Source organism: Medicago sativa, chromosome 1 (genome assembly GCF_051527215.1).
Source record: "Medicago sativa cultivar Bolivia chromosome 1, Bolivia_mono, whole genome shotgun sequence".
Taxonomy (NCBI): Eukaryota; Viridiplantae; Streptophyta; class Magnoliopsida; order Fabales; family Fabaceae; genus Medicago; species Medicago sativa.
Genome location: NC_140749.1, coordinates 55,492,860 through 55,510,616, shown reverse-complemented (window position 1 = coordinate 55,510,616; position 17,757 = coordinate 55,492,860). Strand labels below are relative to the sequence as shown.

Genomic DNA, 17,757 nt, shown 5'->3' with positions numbered 1-17,757 from the left:
GAGAAATTAGGTGATTATTAAGTAATATCATTGAAAATTAAAAATTAGATGATGTATACATGCATAGCTCACTTAAGCACCTAAAATGGAGTGCTCTGTTGTAGATGATCTAAGGTGTGGAATAATTTAAGAGTTGTATGAGCGTAATAATGTGAATCAATGGCAAATCATATTAGTGTATTTCACAACACTATGAATCAGCTTACAACCGCGGATATAAAGTTAGATGATGTGTTGAAAGCCTTATTATTGCTTAACTCCTTGCCTGATAACTAGAAAATCCTTTTTATCACACTTACTAATTCATCTTCAAATGGGAAGTTGGTAATGCCAATGGTTAAAGAGAACATGCTTAATGAAGAGGTTAGAAGCTCTAGTTATAGAGTCATAGGGGGGAAGTCAAATTAGGATAAATTGATTGACTCCATATGTGTGGTTGAGAGAATCGATTTGAAAAAGTTAAGAATTGGAGCTTCACCCAAAATTGATTCTGAAAAGCAAAACGTGCAATCATGGTAGAGAGGTGGAGGAGAACCAAACACAGTAAAATCCCTTCTGAAGAAACGAACGCGTGTTTTGGCTTTCTTGCCGGGTTACCAAACAGGGACTCAGTAGTCTTTATAAAATGACTGTAAAGTTGTGCAAGGAGGATGCGATCACAGTTGAAAATGAATCGACTGATTTCTTGCATACACGCCTTGTTCATCTGAGTGAGAAATGACTTAACATTCTTGTGAAGAAAAACTTTCTTTCGGTAAAAGGTGAAACTTTAAAACTTGCACTCATTATTTTTCTCGTAAACAACATAGAGTTTCCTTTCTTAGTTTTAATCCTCATAGGAAGAAGAATGTTTTAGATTTGATTCACATTGATGTTTGCATGATGGATAGTAAATCTCTTGGTGGTGCTATATATTTTATCACTTTTATTGACGACGAGTCTAAAGAAAGTGCAGGTTTTTGTTTTGAAATCTAAAAACCAGGTGTTTGGTGCTTTCAAGCAATTCCATGCAAATGTTGAAAGAGAAAAAGGAAGGAAATTGAAGTATGTTCGAGCAGATAATGGCGGTGAATACAAAGGTCCTTTTATTTCCACGCACTCATCAACACAACAGAGTTGCAGAGAGAATGAATCGTATCAACGAAAGAGTCAGGTGTATGCTCTCTCATGCAAAGTTGTTGAAAACCTTTTGGAGTTAAGCAACGAGGACTACAATAGATTTGATTGACATTTCCCCTTCTATTTTCACTTGATGGTGATGTTCCAAACAAAGTGTGGTCAGGGAAAGATGTCTTTATGGTTATTTAAGAGTGTTTTGATTGTGGAGTGTTTGTTCACATTCCAAAAGATGAGAGGTCCAAGCTTGATTTACTCTCTTATTAAAATCCATGATTTAACATAGCAATTGATTGTTAAAATTAGCAAATATATTGTAGAAGAAAAATTTGGAATCATAACTATTGATTGATTAAAAAATTGTGACATATGTGTTTGTTTGTTACGTAATCGTTTACCAACTAGAGATAACTTAATCAGGCGAAGGGTGCTTCAACCAAAAGTTGCGTTATGTGCAGGAAATTGTGGCAAGGAAGAGGATATTAACCTTCTTTTTGTCTTGCAATTTCTTTGGAAAAGTTTGGTCTGGTATCTTCATTTGGTTAGGTTTAACTATGGTTAATCCGGCTCAAGTTTCTGATCGTTTACTTCAATTTGGTTCGGTTGGTAGCTTCCCAAAGAGAGTTTCCTCTGTTCTTCATTTAATTTAGCTTACTTGTGTTTGGACCATTTGGCACGAAAGAAATTCAAGAGTTTTCAAACCAAAGGGGAATCTCTTCAGCATCTTCATGAGAAAATAAAGCTACAATATTTCTGGTGGCTAAAGGAAATTCACTCAAATTTTGCTTTTAACTATCACACGTGTGGTGGCTTAACCCTATTTTGTGTTTTTGTGTAACTATCTAGTCTTGTTTTGTGTTTCTTTTAGAGAACTTGCTTTTTGGCTCTTTTTATTTTGTGCACTATTGGATCCTTGATGTAACTCTTGCTTTTTTTCTCTTAGTCTCTTGAAGAAGGCAAAATGATTATAATACGATTCCCAAGCACAAGGTGTGTTAGAGAAAAATCAAAAGGTCACAAAGTTAAGTTACAGTAGAAACAAAGAACAAAACAACAAGCATATAATAAAATCAGAATTAACCTATGCCCAAACACATTAAAGGGCTAAGTCACCATCTATGATAATCAAAACCAAAGTTGTCAGAATTTGCCTTTAACCACAAAAAAAAAAAAAACTTAATGTTGTTAGTAAGCTATAGCATGGAAGCTGGTTTGTCTGAAAAATTCAGTTGTTTCTGTCCTTCCAAATGCAAGCACACCAAATCATCACCATCCAGATTCGATGTGTTTTAGAAATACCAACAAAAAACCCAAACTGTTGTAAGTGGTCTGTCAAGTTATGGGGACAAACTGTAACAATGTCAAACCAACGATACACATCAAACCATAAAGATCCATATGAAGTACGATCCAAAAAAAGATGATAAGCTGATTCAATCTGGCCACACCCTGAAACACACAACTGATCTTCGAAAGATATTATACGACGTTTGAATAAATTAACTATAGTAGGAACTCTGTAATGCAGTTGACGCCACACAAATAAAGACACCTTCAAAAGGATATTCCACTATCAAATAGTATCCAAAATAGCTACCTCCTGGTGAAGATTCTCCCTAATAAGGATGTTATATTCGCACCATACAGTATACCCAACAGCAAGATCCAAAGATCAAATCCAACGATATGAAGAAACATCATAAAAAGACACGTCACGAAGTAACACCTGACACTCAAATAAAAGTTTCTCCTTCCATACTGATCGAAAGAGAAAAAAAAAACAATACATGGTTGTACCCCCTAAAAAAACCGAGTTGCATATAAAAAATGATGCCAACTATTGTGTAAATATCAATGATGTCAACTAACACTTCTCAAGTTTTTTTTTCCGCAACATTTCTTAAAAAACTAGTGAGAGTATTTCATGCAATTTTATATTGCATGATATAAATTGACATTTATATTCATTCAAATTTTCCAAAAAAAAATCCAAATTTTGATTAAATTTATGAGAAATGATATTTGTAGAACTATTTTGCAATAATTTTTTGACAACTCTCTCTTTAATATTCACATTATATTTTTACTCTTTCTCGTTATTTTTTGCTCTTCATTGTTTTTGATCAATAGAAAGAAAGAAAAATAAAGTTGATATAGTTGTAAAAAATAATTGTTTAAATATCACTGCTCTAAATTTATATTGTCTATTGTATAGTGAAGTTAGTGACGGCTTTCACCAAAACAGATGTAGGACAATAATTTTTGTGAATGATTACACATCTATCTGGCTGCATAAGAGAGATAATGCTTACACTTGTCTAGCCGAAAACTAATGCAATTAAATTTGGAAAAAGATATGCAGACACCCTTTTTAATAGGTGTCTCATGTACACCCCATGTGTCAGGGGTATTTTAGTAATTTCACATCACATCATCACCCCCTTTTCATCTCCTCTTTCAATGTTTTTGCCACATATCACAAATGTGTGTGGGTGTAAAAGGGTGTATACCATCTAAGGTGGTTCATGTATAAGAGCTAATTAAATTTCATCAACAACTTTCCTAGTAATGCATGGAACGTGCCCATTCTCCACTCTTCACCCATTGGCAAATAATATTTGTTTATGCACTTTAGAAGAAAGATATGTGAACTGAAATCAATCAACATTCAATACACAAATTGTAAGATATATTTTACACGTATATAATATAGTAGTAATAACTTAAAAATGGATCGTTGACCTTCACAAAGTTGTGAACATGTAAACACACAATCTAACGGTTTGAGAAAGTGGAATGTACTCACATGCAATGCCTCATTGGCTTTAATTTCTTTAATTAAATTAATCTAATATTTTATAATAAATATTAGTGGTTTGTTTATCAGAAATACACTTGAAGACTTCTAGTTTAAAATAATCTTAATTTGAGTTTGATTCAAACAATCTTTAGCAAAATTATAGTTATTTTTTTTATCAAACTTCAGATTTTTATGACCGATCCCCATAAATATGAGAGGGTTATGTAAAAAAAGAAAGTGGTATTAAAGATAAATTATGCACCACATTCTTAATACTCTCTATAGTCTATACTACGTACCTATGAAGCCCGGATACTCCAAAATGGTGCCGTACCCGTGTCGGATACGTATCGGATACCGATACTCCGCGGATACTCCCGGATACGTATCCCAGAAGTATCCGAATGATTTAATTTAATTTTTATTTAAAAATATATTGGATACCTTAAGGATACGTTAAGGATACTCCCGGATACGTATCCCAGAAGTATCCGAATGATTTAATTTAATTTTTATTTAAAATTTTTATTTGTATTTTGATCACAAGTATTAATTTTTGTAAATTGGGATCATTATATTGGCCATTACTTGAAAAGGGTGACTATCTTCATACTACCTTGGTATCATCATAGTGCAGGTTGTTTATATGGTATGTTTTGGTTTAAAGGATATCTTAGTTGGTGAATGGTCCATTGTATTTTGACTTGGTGTAATTAGTTTTAAGATTTCACGCTATTTATTTTTTGTGCGTTTATGTCTAATATATATATATTAAAAAAAATTGTAAACGTATCCAAGCCGTATCGTATCCTAAATTTGAAATTTTTGACGTATTCGCGTACCCGTATCGTATCGTACCCGTATCCGTATCCGTATCGGGGCTTCATAGCTACGTACCCTTTTGGGTTACCTTTACTTAATCTTAAATACATGTATATTAGTCTTTCCTTAACTAAATACATGTATATAAGTCTTTCCTTAACTAAAACGCAACCCATCTCTCTCATATGAATCATCATATCACCATTGACTTTTAATTAATATGATCTTCAAATTCAACATCCAAATTCATCATCATCAACAACATGGCTAAACAAAACAAACTACCCCTTTTTCCTATCTCATTTTAAAACAAGTTGCCATTGTTTCCATCATCAAGAAGATGAACAACTCAACTGATTCATCTGGCTTCTTTGGCTCCAATGACATAAGTGGATTTGGTTATGGCATAGGAATTTCCATTGGTATTCTTTTGCTCATTACAACAATCACACTCACCTCCTACTTTTGCACAAGATCACAAGTTCCAAATCCTCCTAGGAGAAGAAACAACAATAACACATCTGAATTTCTTGAACCACAACATTCAATACTTGATTTTGGTTTAGATGAAGAAACAATTATGAGTTATCCAAAGATGTTATATTCTGAAGTGAAGCTTAACAAATATGATTCCACATCAACATGTTGTTCTATATGTTTAGGTGATTACAAAGGAAGTGACATGCTTAAGATGTTACCTGATTGTAAACATATGTTTCACCTTAAATGTATAGAACCTTGGTTAAGGATACATCCTTCTTGTCCTCTTTGTAGAACTTCTCCAATTCCAACACCTCTTTCAACACCTTTGGCTGAAGTTGTTCCATTAGCAACAAGAAGAGATTCATAGGTAGTTTCATTTTTATTTTATTTTATATGTTTTTGCAAATTGCATCATTCATGGTTTATCACAAATTTGTCTCTTAAGTAATTTATTTATTGATTCCATAATGTAAATGTTTTCTTTTTATATAACCTTTGTGCCCAAAAGAATTTGTAGAAAATTAACAAATTTGGTTCATCTTAAACATAAATGTGTCTTTAATTCTTCCGTTAAGTGTATATCGTAGTTTAAGATTCATTGTATTATTTTTTTCCTTTAATTACTAGTTCAACTTTTCTTAGGCTTATGTTCATAGAATCAAATAATATTCTGGGAATTTGAGAGCTTAGAATTGAAATTGTCAAATCTTGTTCAAAAAGTCTATTGGTATTATAGGGACCACGATTCAGTTGAATTCAACTACATTTAGCATCACTATCAAGTTTGTCAAGAAAGAGATTTAAGTGTAATATGTTTGTTTTTGTAAAGACAAAAAGGCCCTTGATAATGACCTAAATGTAGGGGAGACCAAGGGAATTTGAATTTAGGGAATCCGTATTACCCTGACTACATAATACGGCTGATTTGTATCATTTTTTCAAGGTAACTGATCTAATATAGTTGAACATAAAATGGTTGTTAAATTAGCCACATATTTTACCTAACTCCAAACTAAAAATAGAGGAAAGTAGATAGGGATTTTTTTTTAAAGGAAGCAGATAGACAACTTGAGATATATTTCTTCTTTTTGTCCACAGCTAGATGTCAAACTTATGATAGTCGAATTGCAATCCAAGCAAATAATGCTTCTGAACTTCATAATCTAAATTCCAACCATTTGTCCTGAGTCTATATTATATATATGTAGACCACATGTATCCTATATTAGAGTAGTATATTATAAAGTCAACTATTAGCTGCTACAATAATTGCATAAAGTCCAGATTGAATGTCACAAACAACAAATCAAATTGTATAGGATAATAGCCAATAAGCAGCTGTTAAAAGTTGAGATTGGTATTTGTTAAAAAAAATTGAGATTGATACTTTAGCAAAATACCATTTTTTTTCTTCTCATGTATCAGCAATGAAACTCTTGATCCTAAACATGAACTTCTAGCACCAATATTTTAAATTGAAGGTGTGTTTGAACGTCTGCCCGATATGTGAGCAATCACTTTTATTTTATCAAATTATTACATTGTAATAATGTCTATGTGTTGGTATCGACATCATACGTGTTTAGTATTCATCTGTGTTTTGTAGTCATAGATGAACAAATACTTTTTGTATTAAGCAGAGCCACTTCATGAATAATCACTTACTCTTAAAGCTTATTAGGTCTTGCTTATCACTAAACCTAATTTTTCCCTCTAATTCCATGTAATTAATGCTTGCTAAGCAACCCTAATTTTTTCCTCCTTCTAATTGTGAAATTTGAAATTCAAATTGTTTTGAGAGTTTGTTGCAACACTTCCAATACACGTGCAGTAAATGAGTTATGCGGCTTTCCAATACATGTGCATCCCTCCTTCTGTTTGTACAATCCGAAATTTTTAATACCCTGTCTATTGTTGCCCTTCCTATTCTCATGGCCACATTAAGTGCATTCTTTTATGAATAATGGAACGACTTTCATTGAAAATCAACAGAAAACGTGCTTATTTTAAGACTTTTAGAATATCAACCTTCCGATCAGCTTTTAATATCCAGTAATTTTTTTGTGCGTTTCCAATGCAAAGACAAGTATCTCTTCACACATATGCTATATATACTGTAATTGATTGAACTACTTACTTGCATCTTCTTTTCATCTTTCATATTCAAATGATTTCAAATGATTGGTAATGGAACAATTTTTCTGCACGTCTGACTGATGGTTTTTTCTTGCTCGATTCTATAGTCTGTTGGACAAAAATCCTTTTGGTGTCAAGTATAGATCGCATACTGTTGAATACGAAGTTGAAGATATGGGTGTCCCTATTTCCCCATTATTTGTATGTTTTATATGCCTTTTAAAATACAATCTAACCATTTTCCATTTTATTTTTTTGCTAGGGCACTGTGATACTACCTAACATGTTTGCTGCTGATTTTGGTGACCAAATCACCCGATATGCAATGCTGATTGATAAGAAGGGCAACCGGTTTGAAGTTTTGGTCGTGAGGATCAATGGTTCTATTTTTATGGGATTCGGTTGGGTGCATGGGTCACTTTGGTCTTTGTTAGAGTAGGTGAATTTGCTATGGTTATTAAGGATAGGTTTGAGAAGGTTGTTAAGTGCTGTTTGGGAGTGCATCATAATTTTTGGGACTGGTCCTTATCAACACTTCAGGATTGGTGGGCAGTGGAAACGATTTGTTGATGTGCGAAGACTCTGTGAAGGGACTAGAATCAGGATTAGCGCACCATTTGCCGGAAATAATGATACCATTTACGTGCCAATTTATGGTGGTTAGTGTTGGGAGTAATTCAAATGGGATTTGTATGGTTCATTGTCAGAGCCTCTTTTTAATGTTTTTGAACCCTTTTCAAGTTTTCTTTGTGCTGTTAGTAGTGCATAAATATGGAGAAATTGTAATTATCAGATAAGGAAATGAATAATTTGTCTATATTATATAAATAAACTCAGCGAAATAAATATGCAGAAGAACAGTAACCAAAAATATGCAGAAGAACAAGTATGTTAATAATACGATTATTTACAGATAAGAAACTGCAATATTGTTGCACCGGATTAATTCAAATTTGACTTCCATACGTTCTGAAATTATTTTTGTGTGGCTTCATGTTTGTAAAAAATGAAAAACACGGCTAATATATTGTTCTTAGAGCCGTTGCAGGAGGAATAAGTAATTGATGTTTGTCCAAGATCACTGCATCTTATTCACTTTTGACAGTAAATTTACATAAGGGAACAAATAAGTATGGTAATTTAAACAAGTGAAATGTTATGGAATGTTATTGTAAGTTCATTGTTTCCGGTGATAGTTCACAATCTGGTGCATTTATTCTAATTGTGATTGATGATTAACAATTCATACTTGATTTTTTGTTTTATAGACAAATGTTAGTGTTAAAATTATAAAAAAAAAAATATGTACAAAACTTTATTAGTTATCATTTTGTTATGTGTGATTTTTTTTTAAGATTATGCGACAATCAATGTTGTTTTGGTGGCATTGATTGAAAAAAAAAATATTACTCCTTCCCTTTCAAAATGAGTGTCGCTTTAGCCAAAAAAATTGTTTCAAAATGAATGTCACTTTCAGTTTCCAATGCAATAATAACTTTTTCTTTTCAACTGTAATTAATACCCTGCACACTACTTCTAAAGTATTACTTTTAAAACTAACCAATAGTTAATAAGGATAATTTGGTAAAATAATCATTCATTTTGAAAAGGATGGAGTAGAATTGGTTATGGTACAATTTAACAGTGTACGTGTGAACAAATTATTTGGAAGAATTTAATCAAATATACAAAATTAGTTCAAAGGTCATCCTAGAAAAAAATAAAACTGTTGTGATTTGTTGTGACTAAACCAATTCTCAATGTTTACACTTATAAAAAAAAAAAAAAAAAAAGCAACCCGGTACACTAATGTTTACACTTATATTGCCCACATTTAATTCCAATCATGCATGTGCATTAAGTGAGTCACGTGCCCATAAGTTTCAAAGAAAACATTTTCCTTTGCAGTATCTTCCGACGCATGTATTCTCCAATAGCCAACTATATGTTGCTGTACTGAGAGTTACTTCAAGAGAAAGTTTAAAGATATTGATAACTGATGAAGATGTAGAAGACACCGGTTATGCATCTAACGTCCTTTACGAAAAAGTTTTTCGTAATTTTTGATATTGATATAAACAAATCGTTTGTATAAAATAATCAAAAAATCCCTTTTTACTGTTTTTTTTATACACTATAGTACCAGATTATCATTATTGTATGTGTTTCTTCTCAAGTACTTCCTCCGGTCACATTTATAAACAAAAAATACTTTTTTAGATACATTGAATATTTAATGTATGCAGTCACATTATAAGTCAGGTACATTAATTATTCAATGTACCTAAAAAGCTACTTTTTGCTTATAAATGTGACCGGAGGGAGTATAATATTTTGCATTTTTATTTAGCATATACTCCCTCTGTTTCAAAATATAAGCAAAAATTGGTCAATGAAAGTTAATGTATTTGGTACAAATTTTTAACCAAATACATTAACTTTTGTTGACCAATTTTTGCTTATATTTTGGGGCGGAGGGAGTATTTTACAACTCATAAGACCCGTGCGGCGCACGGGTCGGCTTTCTAGTAGAAATAAATTATTCTACTTCAGAAACATGTATATTCTAGAGGGAGATTGTTGAAGAAGAGGGTTTTTGAGAGTTAGGTCTCTCCATCTCCATCTACATCTCTCTCTCTCTCTCTCTCTCTCTCTCTCTCTCTCTCTATATATATATATATATATATATATATATATATATATATATATATATATATATATAAGATTTTAAAAAGTTGAGAGAAAACAATATTATATGATCATCATATAACAATTTAATCACACTTTATTTTTTTAAATATTTTAAAATTTGTTTAATTTAGAAAAGAAATTCTTCCCTCCCTCTTCTCCAAAATCCCCCCCTCCCAAAAAGACGGCATGTGCTTAGACTCTGACCAACCATACGACTTCTCAGTAAATATTTTGATTTCAAATAGCACTATTAGGGACAAATCCTGCATCCCAAAGAATGAATTGCAACACATGAACTCTTTGTTTATCAATACAATACATCTTTAGACAATCGCTTATGATCTTTTAACAACAAATCATTATGCTTAATATATCCTTCTTCACATCCTACGGATTTGTATCATCATATTATATATAATTCGACTTGTATATTTTTTTAAGTTGAGTGATTTAAATAGTTTTGTTGATGGGATAACCTACATAGCATTTTCATGTTGAGATTCAACATGAGAGAATCCAAATTCTTCATAATACACATGTACAACTATCTAATACACTTCTATGTGAGTGTCTTCTCATCACTCAACTCTACGTACGATTGGAATGGGCAACTGCCTTGGACCCAAATTTTTGAGAGGCACCAATTTTTTTGCCTAATAGTACATATAGCGCATCAATGATAACTTGTAGTGGAAGTTATCTTTTTGTTTAAAGAGAAGATTGAGAATTGAGAGAGAAGAAGAGAAAGTTTGTATTGATAGTAAACTTATTATTCTCATTAGTTATGAAATTATGTTTACATAATCTTTATATACAAGCTATGTCTATTGCTTGCTAAACAAGTAACCAATCAAAAACTAAGAAACTTGCTTAAAAGTAGCTAACAAACATAACAAACTATGTTATTCCAAGGAAGTATATTAACTTTTCCAAATCAGACATATAAAATTATCTCATCATTTTTTTGAGAAAAATACACTAACCTCCCCTAAGGTTTATCTAAATGTAACACACACCCCCTCTAGTTTCATATTCATCACAAACCTCCCTCACAATTTAACTCTGTTAAACTTCCGTCTATTTATCCACATTCAAAAATTGATGCTCTGCCTCTTCGACTGACACTTTCACTCGGTGCCTCTTGCGTATGAAAAACCTACAACCCACAAATTAATTAATACAGCTAAGCTAAGTGTGTGGAATACATGGAGAAACACATCCAGGCAACAAAAATGGTTCACAAACTCCTCACTACATTTCAATCACACTAAAAGCCACAACCTTATTTCCCACTCGAAATCTCACTTGGCTCTTACTCACTATTCATTCAACAAACCAACGCATCACATCGTCGAGGCCGCACCATCACTGTGTTTCTAACAGATCGCGTAGTTCAAAACCACGATGTCAGTGATGAATCTGAATATCAAATCAGCGGGGTTCTGAAGAAGTGATGGAACAGGGTGAGGAAAAGGAATTGGTTTAGCGCAATATATGGATTCAGATGAAGGAAATTGTTTTGTTTACTGGTCCGGAAATTGGACTTTTGTTATGATGACCTTTGATGATGATATTGATGAGTCTCATCGATACTAATTTGTTGGTTACAGAAGTTAAAATTGAACATTTTTATGATATAATTTTATCACATTCACACTCTGTTCTCTTTGAGTTGGTTTCCTCCTATGTCCCTTTTTAGTATCACAAGTTTATGCTTGAAATCATGTTGTTGGGTGAATATGTTTTAAGCGGAGAGGTTAGAAATGGAGATGGCAGTGTGTAGAACAAAAAGAATGAATCACTAAATGGAGGAATCAATGTAATTGAACAGTACTGGAAATGCTACATATTTGAAATTCAATCTTTCTCTTTTTTTATTTTAACGAGAAACAAACAGTGTTAAGAGAGAAGGGAGGTTTCTATGAATTTGATAAGAACTCAAGGGAGGTTTATGTATGTTTTAAAACTAAAAGGGGTGTTTGTTCCATTTAAAGAGACCTTAAGGGAGGTCAATGTAATTTCCCCTTTTTCTTTTGAATTCTGCTATCTCAATTAAGTTACTTCCAGTTATCAATAGATCATCAACATATAAACAAATAAGAATCATATTATTACCTTTGATATTCCTCACTTACACGCCATATTCGGCTTTGCATTTGAAAAATACTTGTTGAACTAGAAAGTTGTTAATCCTTTTATTCCTGGCTCTTGGAGCTTGCTTAGATTCATACAATGCCTTGTGTAATATGAATACCATATCTTCCTTTCCTTTAAACTTGAATTTTAGAGATTGTGTGACATACACAACTTCAGTGGCGAAGCCAGGATTTATATAGAGCCTGGGCGAAAATTTTATCACAAATTTTACCTCGGATTATTGGACTATATTCCATTCGGTCTAACCACCTTATGCTACTTCTATACATGTTCTCCACAGTCCACACAAATCATATTCATCTACGACGAGACTCTATTATCTTTTCTAAACCAGTTAGTTTTCAACTTCCTCTCTAATTATTTCATTTAAGACAACAAAACTAAATAATACCTGGTAAGAAGGTCCAAAAGCTAACACAGTTGGATTGGATTGATCTTCTCTAAATCGGTTCCCCAGCTCATTGCTATTCTTCATCGAGTGTACAATGATAACTATAGCAACCAATATTCACACTTTCTTGATGATTTAGTGTAAAATTGCGAATCATCAATACTTTAACAATTAAAAATCAGCACATTCCCAAATATGTGATCTTTGTGAGAAATCTAAATGTAAACACAGTAAGTACACAAAGAGTCCTTAAATGGCATAATTTCAATTGACTTATTTTTCTCACCAATATTAATCCAAATCAAATATAAAAATCAAATAAAGGGAAACAAATTTGGAAGTGTGTTTTTTGTGGCAGAGGATGGTTCCAATTAGAACCAAACAAAATGCAAAACAAGCCAAACACACCAAAAGGGATTCTATGCCATCACTCATCAACAATTCAGAACCATTCTTGAAAAAACAGAAACATTTTCTACCAAAAGATCAAAGAAAACCAATACTCTTCCTATAGAAAAAAATCACAGTCTAAAACAAAAATACATTAGATCAAAGAAAAATCCAAAAAGGTTTGAAATTTAATAACCCATTTGAGAATTAAACAAAACCCAGTAAACAGAATCCAATCTTGATCAACATGAATAAAAAATCACAGTACAAAAAATCAGCAATAACAACAAGAACAGCACAGATTAGAGATTAAGAAAGATAAAAAAAGTTTAAAAATTAAATAAATAATTAATATGAGTAAAAAGAGAGTTTAAAGAAACATACACGATGTAAACAATCATAGCCTCCGTGGAAGCAGACACTAACCCCGCCGTACCATACTTACGACTCCTTCCAAATACTCAGTAGAAGCTCCAATTCCAGAGGATTCAGTTAAACCATAACCTTGAAAGATACTTACACTTTGCCCTTTCTATACCATAACCTTGAAAGATACTTACACTTTGCCCTTTCTATAGCCAGCAGTTAAACCATAACCTTGTACCATAACTATGAAACTGCAAACAAGGTAGAAGCAGAGCCCGGGCACTAGCCCAGGCTAGCTGGGGGGTGCTGTCGCCCCTGCACAACTTCATAAAGTGGTCCATTTCGTGATGCTGAATTTACATCCAAATGTTATGTGGGCCATTTTCTTCCACAAGATATACGAAATATCAATTTGATTGTCTCAAGTCTTGCCATAGGTGCATAAAATTCAAAGTAATCAAGTCCAGCTTTCTCAATAAATCATCTACCATTAAATCTCGCTTTTATGATTAGCTATCTCGCCATGTGGTTTCAATTTTGGTTTGATGCAAGTGTGTGATGACGGTTTTTGTGCTTCTCTGGGGTAGCTCTGCGGTTTCCTTTTCTTTTCGTCCTTCTCAAGGGGCGTCCGGAGGGTTGCTAACGTTGTGGGATAATACAGAGGTGGAAGTGGGGTCTTCTATTAGTTTTCCGCATTCTTTGATCATTAATGGCCGCTTCATCAAATCCAATGAGGAATTTTATCTGTTCAATATTTATGCTCCTTGTGACGCTGCTGCCAGAAGAATTTTATGGGATTCTTTATCTCCTCGGTTACATCTTTTGAGGGGGGAAGAAAGTTTGTGTATGTGGGGATTTTATCTCCTTGTTGACTGAAGACGAATGTGCTGAGTTATTTGGTGTTTCGTCGGATATACACTTTTTGTCCCGTCTTAATACTAGTATTTGTTTGCAGCAATCCCGTGTTCAGTGGTTGCGAGATGGGGACACAAATACTAAATTTTTCCACTCAGTTATGTCGAGGAGGAGGCGCCATAATGCTTTGTGCTCTATTTTGGTTAAAAATAGGCAAATTCTGGATGGGATTCTGATAGCTAATGAGGTTGTCGATGAGGCTCGAAAAAAGAAAAAAGACCTTATGTTGTTTAAAGTGGATTTTGAAAAGGCGTATGACTCGGTTGATTGGGGGTATTTGGATTATGTTTTGTCCCAAATGTCTTTCCCAGTTCTTTAGAGAAAATGGATAAGAGAATGTGTTAGTACCGCTACAGCTTCTGTCCTAGTGAATGGCAGCCCCACTGATGAGTTTTCGTTAAAGAGAGGGTTGAGGCAAGGGGACCCGTTGTCTCCTTTCTTGTTTTTATTGGCGGCAGAGGGCCTTAATGTTTTGATGAGGTCGCTGGTTGAGACTCAGTTGTTTACTGGTTATAGCATTGGGGACGTCAATCCGGTGGTTGTGTCTCACCTCCAATTTGCTGATGATACTTTGTTGTTGGGTACTAAAAGTTGGGCCAATGTACGGGCTATGAGGGAGGCTCTTGTTATCTTTGAGGCAATGTCTGGTTTGAAAGTAAATTTCCACGAGAGTTCGCTGGTTGGGGTTAACATCGCCCCTTCCTGGTTAAATGAGGCCGCGTCTGTGCTAAATTGTAAAGTGGGTAAGGTGCCTTTCTTATACTTGGGTATGCCGATTGGTGGTAATCCTCGACGATTGTGTTTCTGGGATCCTGTTGTGAATCGTATAAAAGCTAAACTGTCGGGTTGGATAGGCTGGAGTTCTGTTTGTCTCCAAAAGGAGTTTGGAGGGTTAGGGGTTAGACAGTTGAAGGAGTTTAATATTGCCTTACTAGGGAAATGGTGTTAGTGGATAGAGGTGGTTTTTGGTATAAAGTTTTAGTCGCTCGTCATGGCGAGGTCTATGGGAGGTTGGAGGATGGGGACCGAAGTTGTTCTTCTTGGCGGCGGGAGATGGGGAGGATTAGGGATGGGGACGGTGGTGATGGGGGAGGTTGGTTTCAGGAATGTGTTACTAAGAAGGTGGGGGATGGGATTGATACTTTTTTGGTTTGATACTTGGTTGAGATCGGTTCCTTTGTGTGTACGTTTTCGTAGGTTGTTTGAGCTTTATGAATTTAAATCTGTTATAGTGGCAGATTTGTTTTCTCTTGGTGTAGAGGAGGGGGGTGAGGCGTGGCAGTGGAGGCGGAGATTGTGGGCGTGGGAGGAGGAGATGTTAGAGGAGTGTAGGGTTCTTCTGTTTGATGTTTCTTTGCATGCTAATGTTTCAGACCAATGGTTGTGGATCCCGGACCCCATGCAGGGTTACTCTGTTCGGGGGGCTTATTATGTGTTCGGGGGGCTTATTATGTGTTGACTTCTAAAGATTCAGGTTCCTATGAATGTATCAGTTTTCGCTTGGAGGCTTCTTCGTGATCGTTTGCCTACCAAATCGAATCTGATCTACAGAGGTGTCATTTCCCTGGAAGCTGGTTTGTGTGTCTCTGGTTACGGTGCTTTGGAATCGGCGCAACATTTGTTTCTTTCTTGCTCTTCCTTTGCTTTACTTTGGCCAGTGGTTCGTGATTGGATTGGTTTTGTTGGAGTGGACACTAATGTTTTGTCTGACCACTTTGTTCAATTTGCTTACTCAACAGGTGGCAGTAAGGCTACAAAGTCTTTTTTCCAGCTTATTTGGCTACTCTGTGTCTGGGTTTTATGGACTGAACGTAACAATAGGTGTTTCAATAATTCTATTACTCCTTTGCCCAGGTTGCTCGACAAAGTAAAATATTTGTCTTTAGGTTGGTTGAAAGCTAGAAAAGCTACTTTTTTGTTTGGCACTAATAGATGGTGGCCAAGCCCTTTACAATGTCTGGGTATTGGCTAAGTTGATTTTGTTGTTGTACAGACTACTGAACTTTGTTGTTTCTTGAGGAGTCTTTGTGGCACGCCTTGTGCTATTGAGACTCTTGTTGTTAATATAATTCCATTTTTGATTGTTCAAAAAAAAAATTGGTTTGAAAACCCATTTCACATCTATGACTTGGAAGTTTAGTGAGTTGTCGAGTATTATTTTTGTTTATGGCATCTAGTTCTTCAATCATAGCATTTTTCCGAATTTTATTAGATAATTCTAATTCATAGTTGTCATATTCAAAATCAGCTAATAGTGAAAAATGCAAAGTCCTCTTCATCATTTACTTCGTTATTAGTATTACTTCATGATCAGCTTGGCTAGATGACACAAACCTTTGTATTTGAGAGGTTCTGACATCTTGAGTAGCTCCTATGTGAGGTTCTTTCTGGATCTCATCAACATCATCAACTTGTTCTTCTTCAAATATCATTGGAATGACTAGCTTTGAGCATTTCTCTTTCTTGTTCCAAAGCCAAGCTTCTGATTCATAAACTATAACATCTCTATTGACTGATATATAGTGATTCCTATGATTATAATGATGAAAGTCTTAATGTTTAGCCATAGATCAATAGATACAAGTTATAACATATTATCAATAATAAAGAAGGAAGAAGAATTGTGTACCTTTATATTAGATTGGTGAAGGATGACCGCCGACAAACATGAGAGGGATGACTACCCTCATTCCGTCTAGCTCTAGGTTTTCACCATGACATTCAGAATAATTAACCGTCTAATGGGATGACGTTTAAATAGCTAAACGGCTGAGGGCAGAGACCTCTCATTGGGCTTATCTAAATGGTCCAACCCATCACGGTCCATTTAGTAACAAAAGTCCAATCACTCAAATTCATCATATAATTAGTGCTTAACACAATAAACCATAATTTATATTATGACATCAACTTATAATAATTGATTATTGTCAATCCATAATTGATTAATTAAATAATTAATCCAACAATCTCCCACTTGGATGACAATACTCAATTACTGAAAGAATAAAAAAAAATTCACTTGTCATAAAGAATTTAAAAATTTAAAATTACATGTATGGTCAAAACACTAATCATTCAAAAGAGAAGTAAGCTTTAATGCTGCAGAAATTGAATCCGATAGGGAAAACAAAGCATACAGATCAAAGACTCACTTTTCTAACAAATGATGAATCTATAGTGACATGTTTGAATTAAAAAGAATATGTCACTAAAGAATAGCCCAAGCATTTAAAAAAAAAATGCTATAGCAAAACTCCCACTAACCCAAAATAACATAGACGTAATCAAATCATCATGAGTTACAATACTCATATATAAGTCTGTGGTTAGTAGTTCTGCCAATGAGTTTTCAATTTTATAGAAGTCATATATCCACATATGTATATGAATAGTAATTACTTATAGGGATAGCCTATTAAGAGAGTGTAATTACATTTAGTCAAAAAATCAATAAATGTTCTACGACATTCAATTAATCCAAGTTTTA

At 34.0% G+C, this 17,757-nt stretch overlaps 2 protein-coding genes and 1 pseudogene across 3 annotated transcripts; all 3 read left to right on the top strand.

The window, feature by feature from the left end:
• Positions 1–4,839: 4,839 nt before the first annotated feature.
• On the top strand, positions 4,840–8,188 carry LOC146955544 (RING/U-box superfamily protein). Of its 2 annotated transcripts, none has more exons than XM_085721910.1 (2): positions 4,840–5,588; positions 7,620–8,188. In XM_085721910.1, exon 1 carries the CDS (start codon positions 5,079–5,081, stop codon positions 5,586–5,588), a length of 510 nt encoding a protein of 169 aa, XP_085578036.1. In that variant the 5' UTR covers positions 4,840–5,078; the 3' UTR covers positions 7,620–8,188. The 2 variants fall into 2 exon arrangements, with proteins under 2 accessions (XP_085578036.1, XP_085578032.1); XM_085721906.1 differs by lacking the exon at positions 7,620–8,188 and adding an exon at positions 6,320–6,818.
• Positions 8,189–14,367: 6,179 nt separating this feature from the next.
• LOC146955543 (uncharacterized) lies at positions 14,368–15,216 on the top strand. The gene is made up of 2 exons (XM_085748725.1): positions 14,368–14,540; positions 14,646–15,216. The coding sequence occupies exons 1-2, from the start codon at positions 14,368–14,370 to the stop codon at positions 15,214–15,216; spliced, it is 744 nt and encodes a 247-aa protein (XP_085604851.1).
• Positions 15,217–15,258: 42 nt separating this feature from the next.
• LOC146955542 (uncharacterized) lies at positions 15,259–16,239 on the top strand (annotated as a pseudogene).
• Positions 16,240–17,757: the final 1,518 nt, after the last annotated feature.